Below are 13,244 nucleotides of genomic sequence, written 5' to 3' on the forward strand. Positions count from 1 at the left end.
GTGACAAGCCAGCTTCTGAGCAGATAGGAACTATGGCTAAGCTAAGACGCAGTTATATTTCTAACACTACTAATTCTAGTCTGAAACCTAAAAAATTCATGTATAGAAATAGTATGCTCCAGTATCCCTGCATACTGTAGAAAAAAACAGATGCAAATATACCTGATATGGAAAATATAGACATGATCTTCCATTCAAATAATTTATTCCATTGTTAGGCTATGTGTAGGCCCTAGAAAATAGGTCCAACAAGTCACAGACTAAGCGAAGAACGGGAAAGGTCGGCATTTCATAGATTTTAGCTTAGAGTGACAAGGTATCAGGTCTCCCAGGGTGGCAAATTACTACAATGTGACTCTAAATTGTACAGTGGTACTAGGACACGGACAATCCGGATTCAATCAACTCAAAGAATGTTTCTGTTTCCCCATTAAATGGAATCTGTTTGAGGTCTGGTCAAAACAAAGGCATAAATGCAGGATTTGGAACATGATTGTTCTGTGGTGTTTTGATACTCAACACCATTTTTGGTGTTTTGTGTGTTTCTTTACAGAATAAATATTAACGTTCTCCACTGAGAGGTGGTGAGCTAGGGTTTGGTTTTCCTTGGTCCACCCATGTCCAAATGTGGCATTTCTAATGTTTGTTAACTTTTCAATTACCTTTTGTACTTTGAGGCCTGCTAATTCTATAAATATATTCTCTTCTGTATTCAAAGAGTTTAGAATACACTTGTCATGTTAATCTTTCCTACTTTTAGTTTGAAAATAAGAAAATAAAGTTTATGTAGCACCTAGGTTACTTTCAATTTTCATAGACTTGATCTATTCAAATTACAGCTAGTCTTTTAATCTTAACCTACAGAAACCAAGGTATTACTCTTAAACCATAAAGAAAACTAATACAAACTCAATTAAAATGCAAAGGAGAATTCAAATTGTACATTTTAAAACCTATAAACAGATAATTAGAAAGTAAATAAATGAATAAATTTAATAGTTCAAAAAATGATGGCCAAAGGACTAAGCAGACAATAATTGTGACTAAAAAGAAACTTGTTAATACAAGATAAAACATCTATGAGAAAAAGGTTTTAATTTAAAAATATAGTTATAACTGACTTTAAAAAGAAGATATTTATTGACCTAAAAAATATCTGAGGCAGGAGAAACTGATTCAATATAAAAGAGTTCGAAGACACTGAAGCAGAAAGTTAACTGTTGCTCAGACAACCCCTAACTGGAGACTGGCAGGAGGCTGTGCAGCAGGAAGCAGTGCTTTTAGAAACATCTTCAAAAGTGACAAAAACCATAGCCATTAACTTTACCCAACAATACACTTCCATATTATGAAATTTTAAGCTGTTTAACTATGTTTCTAATTATGTCACTGAATTTAAATATAAATCTTGTTTTTTAAAAATATTCAGTTTATATTTTACAAACATGTTTTAATTCCAATATGTATCAGTCAATTTTGTGAACCAAAAATTTTCCAAAAAAAAAAAAGAATTCCTAAATAAAAATGGATACAGGAACAATAAATTTGGAAACTACACATTTGAAAGATGATTGTTATGTTTTTTTTTATTATACAGATATGTAATTTGTAAGTTTATAATTATGAAATAATGACCTGAATTATATCTTGATCTTAAAACCTTACATATCTATATTCAACCTTTATTTTCTACTTAGTTTCATTCTATAATTATTAAGTGTCAAAAATAGAAAGGAGCCCTAGCCGGTTTCGCTCAGTGGATAGAATGTCAGCCTGCGGACCAAAGGGTTCCGGGTGCAATTCCGGTCAAGGACACGGACCTCAGTTGCAGGCTCCTACCAGGCCCTGGTCGGAGCATGTGCAGGAGGCAACCAATCGATGTGTTTCTCTCACATCAATATTTCCCTCTGTTTTTCCCTTTCTCTTCTAATCTCTCTAAAAAAAAAAATCAATGGAAAAATATCCTAGGGTAAGGTTTAAATATATATATTCAGAAAGGAAAGCTACTATGGGCAATCCAATTTTAAAAAATCAACTCCTAAACTGAAGCTGATATAGTTTATATCAGCAGCTCTGACATTTTACAATCTTAAACATTATTGAGGACTCCAAAGAGTCTTTATATAGGTTGTACCTATTAATATTTACTATATGACAAGCCCAAACTATAAACTTTTAAATTTTTAATTAAAAAATAAACCCATTCTATGTTAATTTTAAATAAAATTTTTGTGAAAAATTATCTTTTCCTAAACAAAAATATTAGTGAGAAAAGTGGCTGTTTTCACATTTTTCCTTAATGCATGGCGTAATAAAAGAGAACTACATATCTGCTTCGCATTCAATCTGTTACAATGTACTCAAAGGTTGAGATTTAATAAAATTAATAATGTTTACTGTATTGTCCTGGACATTTTTAAGTGACTGTGGGGTGTTTTATTTTTGTGTGTGTGTGTTTTGTTTTTTTTTAAGACTGAGCTGATGGTGGGGGAGAACTCAATGATAACTAATAATAGTTTGATACCATTGTCTTAATTTGTGCTCAGGCACCAGCAATTTTACCCACCATTGCTTCTGCACCAGCAACAAGAATGTCAACACAGTGCAAAAGGCAAATAACATTTTGCTATTACATGAAAAATAGTTTTGACATTTTGGACCCCCAGGGTTCTGCTGGACACTGAGAGTCACTGGGTTAGGTAATTCAATAAATATAGAAAATTCACAGAATAGGACACATTTCATTGTTCTCAGTAGTGACTGGCTTCATACCTTCTTGCTATTCATAAAGCAACAGTAAAGATTCAAGAGCATTCTAAAATAATGAAATATAATAAAAAAGGAAACAAGCCTCTGAAAGATATTAAATTTGATCAAGTGCTTAATTCCAACAAAGAAAATAAATGTTTTATAGCAAAGAGCTTGAACTTTTCTAATTGGGTCAAGACTGCTTCGGATTATATACATTGCATGTCATTTCTGTCTTACCTTAGCTCTAGAGGAACTGACATTTTCCATATTTTCAATGCTGCAGATACAATTCTGTGAAACTTTCCGGCAAGCCACTCTGATATAGTCCCAGAAGCTACGAGGACTTTCATAACCAAACCAGGTTACTTGACCTTCAGGAGACAAATTGCAATACAAAATAAAAGAAAACTAGACTAGAAAATTCAACATGCAAGAACAATAAAACGCTGAAAATTAAAAGGCAGTGTGGTGTGCTATAATGGAAAGGACACTGATATCAATGTTAATCAGCCTGAAATCTAGTCCTGGTCTACCTTTACCTAGTTGTGTCACCTTGGGAAATTTATTTAATGAACCTCAATCACAGTTTTTCAACAGTGAATTCAAACTAAATGAAGTAAAAAGAGTCTACTAAAAAACATACTGCAGCTTAATATCCTATTATTCTAATATAGTCTTTTATATATCACATGGATAATTTTCCTAGTGGTTCTAGTTAAGCATTAATTTAAATGTCACCAGTTGTATTCTAAAGCTTTCTCCACTCAGAAAAACAAAAAAGTAAAAAATATAACCTTTTTTCTTCTCTTATGTAGATACGTCAAAGAAATGAAATAAATGTGTAGTCAGAACTATAAGTAAATATAATCAATTAGGATCCTATATTGACTAATCATTCATTATCTTGTACCCACCCATTCTCATCTATAAAGCCACAAGTTCCCTGTAACTATCATTCATCTGCTCTCTTCTAGTCACCAACCCGGGAAAAGTCCTTCAGGAATTTACCATTCAGATTTGAGCAATTATGTGTCTGTTGATGAACAAATATTCTTTTCTGTGTATCATAATATTGCTATTTCTATGCAGGACTTTGAATAGCAGATCCATGGGAACCATTTTGCACTCTTAGTATTTTAATATGAGAGACAGCTTAATACATTATTCAATTAATCTTACCTGGGTAAGTTGTTTAATCTTAATGTAGAAATATTAGCTTTTATATTTTTAAATCTGTACTTCTCTGTTTCAATTAATTTTTTTTATCTCAAACCTTCCCTTCCCCAGTAATAGCTTCTCTCTAAGCAACATCAAAGTGTTGTCAGCAAGCACCACTTTCGGAGCCGTGTCTGAAATGATATGTGATTTCCAACCATGGCAGCCCATAAAAACACCTGGGCTTCTTTTTAAACATACTCATGCCTGGGCTCCCCCAAAACTAAATAACCAGAATCTTTAGGGGCAGGTCTAGGCATTGGTATTTTTAAAAGGCCGCCCCCCCCCCGCTGATATTTCTAATAATATACTTATGGTTCCTCAATGAATAGAAAGCCTATATATTGCGATAGGTAACTCCTATCATCTTTCAGGATATTTTAAAAGCCTTCTGTTCTTATAAGCCAGTGGTTCTCAAACTTCCTAATGCCTTGACCCTTAATACAGTTCCTCATGTTGTGGTGACCCCCAACCATAAAATTATTTTCATTGCTACTTCATAACTGTAATTTTGCTACTGTTATGAATCGTAATGTAAATATCTGATATGCAGGATGTATTTTCATTGTTACAAATTGAACATAATTAAAGCATAGTGATTAACCACAAAAACAATATGTAATTATATATGTGTTTTCCGATGGTCTTAGGCGACCCCTGTGAAAGGGTCGTTTGACCCCCAAAGGGGTCACGACCCACAGGTTGAGAACCGCTGTTATAAGCCCTGTGTGATCTCTATGGTGATTTAGTCCCCCCCTGTGTGCTGGCATGGCACCCTTTGCTTACTTATCCTTATAACTACCTGTTCACTTGATTGTCTCACATATTAGGTGGTAAAACTGCTCAGGCAGGGATTGTGTCTTATTTTTCTTTAAACAGATCTCTAGCACTTGACACAGTGCTTAGATCATAGTAAGCATTCAATAAATATTTATTAAACAACACAACTGGTAAATCAGCATAAAACAGATCATCTTAAGTGCAATACTATATAAAAATTTGAATTTTAAAAATCTGAGTTAGTATCTTTTTATAGTAACAGTTCAATGACAATCTGGTATCAAGATGTCTCCATGCTAGATTACAAATACTAAATATTCTAAACAAATATATTTACAGATATAAATAAGACACAAAAGCATCTACAAATACTCAAATATATAACTCAAATGTCTCTTTAAAAATCAAATATTACTACCAACAAACAGAAATCTATAAGAATACTGTATTTAAAATATCTCTTCTTCATCTCTCCCCATTACTGTCCTTTGCTTCTTCTCTTCTTTAGTTAAAGAAGTTCCTAGAACAGTATCTCAATATAGTTGGTCTTTAGGGCAATTTTCATGTCATCAATTTGATAGCCATTTGGAGAGGAAGCAGGGTGCCTAGTGGTTAGGAATATGGGTTTTAAGTCAAATCACTTTCTAGCTATGCGATCTTGAGCAAATGACTTCACTGTATAAGTCTTTCTTCTATAAATTAACAATAGCTGTAGTACCGATGTGGTAACACTTGGAGATTAGATGAGATAATGTGGGTACAGCAATCAGTATACAGTACAGTACAGATGTTAACAATTACTGCTACTATGATTACTACTATCAAATAGTTAAGGGACCAAAGCTCCTCTTCCACCACAAAGTGGGAATGAGATGTAAAATTAAAAGTTTTTCCCATAACTTGCTTAGAATCTAAAAAAATCTTTAAAATTTATTCCCTAATCCAACCTTTTCTCATATCAACCTTTCTAATTTTGCCTCCCTAAAATATCTAGTCTCAACTAATTGTCTTTACCTTAATTAATTGGGATCATCCCATAATTTTAAAAAGGGAGGTGTAGCTGCCAGTCCTCCCTCAAGAAACAGAGTACTAAACAACGGCAGGGATCCTAAAAAAGGGAGAATCTCAAGGTTTCTCTAATGACTTTATTTTAAACCTCATGTGTCTGACATGGTCAAGGAAAAATAGGAATAGTAGAGGTGTCAAAAACCAAAAGAATATAACAAAGTCCTATTTTTAGAGGAGAGAAAAGAAAATAAAGAAAAACTAAAAAATCTGGAATTAGGTTAAACAGAGAAAGAATGGGCACTAAATCCTTAGGACTCTTGCTGTGGGTAGGATATGCGATCTACAAGGCTTTACCCAAGACATGACAAGATTTCCAAGATTGCAAACTAAGAAACTAAACAATTAATAGAATGATATATTAGCATAACTTGCAGGGTTTAAAAACTAGTATCTTCATAATACTCTGTCTACTCAACCAACTAGATGTGAGGAGGATTTGGCTTGATTCTGCCTTCTCCACACTTCCATGTGCATCATTTCCAATGTGAAGTCCTTACATCAAGACACTGAATTGTTGTCCACATTCAAAAGATCAGCTTTGATTAGGAGAAGGTGGATTCCCTTGTTACAATCACTAAACAAACTTTCATGTAAATTGTCTGCATGTCCTAGAATTTTATTTAAGTAATTAAATAATTTCTGCATCCATGAAAAGGGTTGAATTTGGTTTAAAATAATTTAGAATTGTTTGCCCTGGCCAGTGTAGCTCAGTTGGTCGGGCGTCTTCCTGTGCACTGAAAGGTTGTTGGTTTGATTCTTGGTCATGCCCAGGTTATAGGCTTGATCCCCAGTAGGGGGAGTGCAGGAGACAGTTGATGTTTCACTCTCACATCAACATTTCTCTCTCTCTTAAAAAAAAAAAATCAATTAAAAATTTTAAAAATAATAGAAGTATTCAATTGGTTATTTGAAATATTATTACTTGAATACCACTCTTACTTAAACAGATTAATTGCTAGCAAAAGACTGTACTTAGTCTGTAACCAGTATTCAACAGGAATATTAAAACAAAACAAAGCACTACAATCTGATTGTGCCTTTAAAAACCACCAGTGTAATAGATAATCATTTCCAAGATATTCCATTTCCTTTAAAAATAACCAGAAAAGCAAATCACTTTACAAGACACTACTGTATCTCGAATAAATTTTATTCCAGAGAAGAAATATGCTGTCATTAAAAATTCTCTTTTTAAAGCTCTGATGAGTATAGATATATAATATGCTTTCAATTATATATATTCTTAGAAGTTGACTTTTTACCAATGACAAAGTTAAACAAGCTTTTGACATTTACTTCCATTCCATTAATCCAACTCTAATTTGTTTCATGCACAGAAATAAGTGGTGAAAATGTGGGTACAGCAATCAGTATACAGTACAGTACAGATGAACTAAAAGGTGAACTGCTACTAACAAGCTATGTAATATCTTTCCCACTAAACTGCCTCACTTCTGCACCTAAAATTAGTATGTATTTTTTGGAATCCAATATTATTCTAAAATTACTCTTCTCCATTAGTTAAGTCAAATGCCTATTCACTTCATGCAATATGTTTGTGTTTGGCTTATAAGTGTTTATTTAATGAAGTAGTGCTTAATGGCATATAATCTTTTGATAATATAAAAATAAATGAATATGTTAAATGACTCCCTTTCTCCAGTCTTTATTAGTGCTTAACTACGAATGGAAAACTGTTCTCACAAGGTGAAGTTCTGTCAGCATTGTAATATATCACCTAGATGATAATATCAGACTATTGCCTTGTAGCTACTATTCATATAGACAAGTAATAAAAACAGTCACATCAAATTTTAATAAATCACTCTGATATCACTGCAAATGTTTTCAGATGCTTAAAGGAAATTGATTACTTGTGGGTTTATTTTTGGCAATATATTAATATTTAGATATTAAACTTTTCACTTTAAATTTTGTAACAACAGCCCTAAGTTTCATATTGCTAACTTACAAAATCGGTTTGATATTTTCCACTACCTTTTTACTAAACAGAGAAAATTCCCATTTCTGTAAGAGGTTAGAATCTTTTCCTTTTAAAAAAGGTAGTGGAACCCTGGCCAGTGTGCTCAGTGGATAGAGCATCATCCTGGCCTGTGCACTGAGTCTCGGGTTGGATTCCCAGTCAAGGGCACATACCTTGGTTGCAGGTTTGATCCCTGGCCCCAGTTGGGCGTGTGTGGGAGGCAACAAATCAATGTGTATCTTTCACATTGCTGTTTCTCTCTCTCTCAATGACAAGATTAATTGGTATCACTTCATAATATATCCTCTGGTGAGGATTAACAAAATAAATAAATAAAGTAGCATTATTAGTTGAGATTCATATTTATTAGACCATTCATCCAGCTTTGAAGATAAAATTATTATCTTGAATAATATTCTACATAAAATATATTAATGTTCTAAAAAAGATAAAGTTAAAAACTTTAAAAATAACTTTAAACTTTATACTGAATCTTAAGAAGAAGTCTGAGTCTTGACTAGGTAATTGTATTTATATTACTAGTTCTGTATGTTACTTACAGGATGCTTCAGGAAATCATTTAGCAAATATGAGTCAGTTACTAATCTATAAAATGTAATTATCATCCCTTATTGCAACAATTAATGTCTTGTTCATTGCTAAGAAATTTATCACAGATACCTAAAACAAATGTCTAAAGTATGTACCTATACAATAAAAGTGAGTCAAATATTAATCTTCCAAAACCAAAAATTAAGATAAGTTCACCTGAAAATCTGAAAACTGAATTTGACTTAATAGGTTTACTTATCCCAGTAATTTGACCATCTTTCCAAGTAGAATACAAGAGTTTTGTGTGTTTTTTTCTTCCACCAGCTTTTTTAATATAAGGTTTAGAATACTGGCAGATTTAATTAAAGTACCAACGGCTGAGGTCCATACAGAGAGCTATGTAGAAACATGTAGACCTAGCCCTAGCCAGTTTGGCTCAGTGGATAGAGCGTCGGCCTGAAGGATCTCAGGTTCAATTCCAGTCAAGGGAACATACCTCAGTTGCAGCCTCGACATGCGTCATGACTCGTTTGGGAGGCAACCAATCAATGTGTCTCTCTCACATCAATGTTTCTCTCTCTCTGTCTCTGCCCTTCCCTTCCACTCTCTCTAAAAATCAATGGAAAAATATCCTCAGGTGAGGATTAACACACAAAAAAAGTGCAGACCTAAAGAAATCAAGCATAATTTATTTCAATAGTGATTAAGGCTACATATACATAGGGAACATAAAAGAAATTTTTAAAAAGTATTATTTGTGGGAATTAGGATTGAGGAAATGAGAAGATATTTCTCTTCTACATTCTATTCTTTATCTTAGTATTATCTTTGAAACACTAGAAAATTTATTTTCTAATTAAAACATATAGTAAAAGGCTAGGTCATAAGTGCAGAGGCCCAGCAGTGTGTTTTGCACACAGCAGAAACTCAATAGAAGTATTTTGACTAAACGAATAAGAAGTATGCACTCTACCTGGGAGAAAGGAAACTAAGGAATACAGTCCCACTAATGGTTAAAGAATGGCAAAGCAGGTATTGTGGATAGTGCCCATGTATGCTTTACTGAGTGATTTTTGAAAATTCACACAGCTTCCCTGAGGCCCTGGTTCGCATGTAATACAAATATTATTACACAGCACTTACAAAATTGAGGAAATAACCAATAAATCATATATCATTAAGCATTCTAATAAAATATAAATAACACAGATATACATACTTGGTTAATAAAATAGTACTTAAAACCATGGAGTTTAAGAGAAATACGGAGGGGAGTCACATGGAGAGGAAGGAGAGTAAATGAATTATTATATTGTGTGAGTTTACAACAAGCTATTACTTAAAAAATTAGCATAAGCATACTTGTGTCCTCTAAATTAACAAAAACAAAAACAGAAAGCTTTGCAAAATCCCATGCAATGTACTAAAAAAGATCACTTAACTGATACAGCCCTCCCCAGTAAGTCAATTCCATGCTCCCGCGCAGCTCAGTGGCGGGAGACATCACCAGCATAGAGTACCTTGAAGAGGTATTTGGAGATGAGCCAGCCATCTGCAACTTTGGGAAATCTCTTTAAAAAAAATAAACAACAACAACAACACACAGATATTTAAGAAACCTGCCATCAAGTTTATAATTGCAAACCGAATAGCCCAAATTAGATGGCTACACATAATTCTGACACAGTAAACACTAAACTCAGGATGAATATGAGCTACACACTCAGCACATAAACGAAGCTGGTCCCTTGTAGCCTATTTTATTGGAGAGTCTAGGATTTATGTAAGTCATAGAAATAAGTGAGAAGCAATTGTTCTTTTTACCTCCCCAAGTGCAATAAACGGGTGATGACAGAATGCAAAATGAGCAACAGCTTGGCTGAGTTGGCTAGATTTGGACCTCAGAATTTATGTTGGGTTAGGAAAATTACTTCTTGAACTGCTTATGTCTCAAAGTGTTTAACTTTAAAACTAAACAATTTTTACTGTTAACTTTTCTAAAAGTTATAATCAAATTCATTTTGAAGAGCAGTTCTCTTATTTTTGGCCTAGAAGAGTTAAAATCTGTATGGTTCTGAATTATGAGAAGAGCACTTAGCTATCTGGTAAAATGTTCTTCGGTTTAACCAACGTCGACTAAATGATTACTTAATGCAAAATACTGTTTTATTTCCTACAGCAGCTTTCAATTATTGTTTAACAATCACCATCTGGAAAAGTTATTATAAATTCTGACTATGTTATTTGGAAATTCCTCTTATAATTATACAGGAAAACTCCAAAGCCAAATAATATTTTCTTCTCTCATAACCTAACAATGCAATCTCCAATAGGACATGGTGTGGACCTTTCTAAATACTCAGACCCTTTATGAAACCAAACAAAAACCAAACAAACACAGTGAGTAATGTTGTATGAAAATGAACGGAAAAAGATATATACAGTTGTATTGTTTGCTACATCCATGTCTCTACCTTCCTCCTACCTTCATTTGTAACATCATAAAGAAATATTGAATTTTGAAACATATCCAAAAGGATCTATAAATTGGTACCCTCATTGAAGCCCCATAGGAGGACATACTGTTCTTGCTACAACTACAACAAACAAAAATGAAAATTTCTCAGCACTAAAATGTAAATCAGAACAGAATGCTTTTCATTCTGTTATATGATTAACCATATGATTTCACTATTAACCATATGATTTCACTAATATGTGGGATATAAAACTGAAATTAGTGAACACAAACTGCAGTATGGTGATTGCCAGGGGAAGGGGGTAGGAGTGGGAGGGTAAAGAGGGACTAATATATGGTGACGGAAGATGATTTGACTTTGGGTGGTGGGCACACAGTGCAATATACAGATCTTGTAACATAGAAACCCACACCTGAAAACTAAATGATCATATTAACTAATGTCACCCCAGTAAATTTAATTAAAAAAATTAATAAATCAAAAATTAGGCTATGGAGAAACACCAATCAGAAAGGATATATGCACCCCTATGTTCATAGCAGCACAATTCACCATAGCTAAGATCTGGAAACAGCCTAAGTGCCCATCAGTAGATGAATGGATTAGAAAACTGTGGTACATCTACACGATGGAATACTATGCTGCTGTAAAAAAGAAGGAACTCTTACAATTTGCAACGGCATGGATGGAGCTGGAGAGCATTATGCTAAGTGAAATAAGCCAGTCAATGAAGGAAAAATACCACATGATCTCACTCATTCATGGATAATAAAGACCATTACAAACTTTTGAACAATAATAGATACAGAGGCAGAGCTGCCTCAAACTGATTGTCAAACTGCAGCGGGAAGGCCAGAGAGGGTTGGGGGGCAGAAGGGAGGGGAGTAAGAGATCAACCGAAGGACTTGTATGCATGCATATAAGCATAACCAATGGACACAAGACACTGGGGGGTAGGGGAGGCTGGGGGAAGGTCAAGGGGGAAAAAAAAAGGAGACATATGTAATACTCTTTGTAATACTTTAAGCAATAAAACAAAATTTTTAAAAAAATAAAATAAAAACAAATGTCAAAAAAAATTAGGCTATGGAAAAAAATAAACACCAATTGTTAATGTTTAAACCACATTTACTTTACTATCACTGCCTTGAAAATAAAGTTATGTATCTTATTTGTAGTCATTTACATAATCAAAAAGTAATAAAAGTAAAAATGATTTCAGGAAAATGCTACTGAAAAAAATAAACTTCAAAAAATGTATCAAATGAGATATATCATAATGAGATTTATGTCATGATTTAATCAACCCCTAATATAAAGTGGGAAATAATTACTGAATCTATTATTAAACTCAATTTATAGATTAGGATTATTTTTCCTTTTTATTGAATTTATTTAGGTGACAATGGTTAACAAAAATTATACAAGTTTCAGGTGCACATCTACAACACATCATCTATACACTGTATTGTGTTCACTTCACCAAGTCAAGTCTCCATCCATCACCATTTACTCCCCTATAGCCTCCTCCTTCTCTCCCCCTCCCTCAGAAATCACCACACTGTTGTCCATGCCCATGATTTTTTTTTCTTTTTGCTCAATCCCACCGTGACGGCTATCAGCCTGCTCTCTATAATTCTTCCCCTATTTTGCTTGTTAGTTCATTTTATCCATTAGATTACACATGAGTGAAATTATACGGTACTTGTCTTTCTCTGATTGGCTTATTTCACTTAGTATAATGCTCTGCAGGTCCATTCATGCTGTTGCAAAAGGTAATATTTCTTTTTTTACAGCCGAGTAGTATTCCAGTGTGTAAATGTACCACATCTTTTTAATCACTCTCTACTGATGGACACTTGGACTGCTTCCAAATCTTGGCTATTGTAAAATAACGCTGCAATGAACATAGGGGTGCATATATTCCTCCAAATTGGTATTTCGGGTTTCTTCATATAAATTCCCAGAAGTGGAATCACTGGGTCATAAGGCAGCTCCATTTTTAATTTTTTGAGGAAATTCCATACTGCTTTTCACAGTGGATGTACCAATCTACATTCCCACCAAGAGTACATGAGAGTTCCCTTTTCTCCACATCCTTACCAACATTTGTTTTTGCTTTTTAAAATCTTTATTATTGAGAATATTACAGATGTCCCCCTTTTTTCCTCCCATTGCCCACTCCACCTGGTTTCCACCCAGCCCCAGGCTTTCACCACCCTATTGCCTGTGCCCATAGGTAATGCATATCTACACTAATAAAAGAGAAACATGCAAATTGGTGTCACTCCGCTACCCTTCCCATTGGCTAATCAGGGCGATATGCAAATTAACTGCCAGCCAAGATGGCGGCCAGCAGCCAGGCAGCTTGAAGCAAACAGGAGGCTTGCTTGCTTCAGTGACGGAGGAAGCCA

General features: G+C 34.0%; 1 protein-coding gene across 1 annotated transcript in view; it reads right to left on the minus strand.

Moving 5' to 3' along the window:
• Positions 1-13,244, minus strand: part of RUNDC3B (RUN domain containing 3B) — a 90,948-nt gene that overhangs the window by 60,737 nt on the left and 16,967 nt on the right. Inside the window, exons 2-3 of the mRNA XM_014547604.1 lie at positions 9,871-9,921; positions 2,989-3,122 (exon numbers count right to left, since the gene is read on the minus strand). Coding sequence (XP_014403090.1) covers positions 2,989-3,018 — 30 coding nt within the window. The 5' untranslated portion in view covers positions 3,019-3,122; positions 9,871-9,921. The remainder of the gene's footprint in view (positions 1-2,988; positions 3,123-9,870; positions 9,922-13,244) is intronic.

The sequence above is a fragment of the Myotis brandtii genome, unplaced genomic scaffold (genome assembly GCF_000412655.1).
Source record: "Myotis brandtii unplaced genomic scaffold, ASM41265v1 scaffold48, whole genome shotgun sequence".
Taxonomy (NCBI): domain Eukaryota; kingdom Metazoa; phylum Chordata; class Mammalia; order Chiroptera; family Vespertilionidae; genus Myotis; species Myotis brandtii.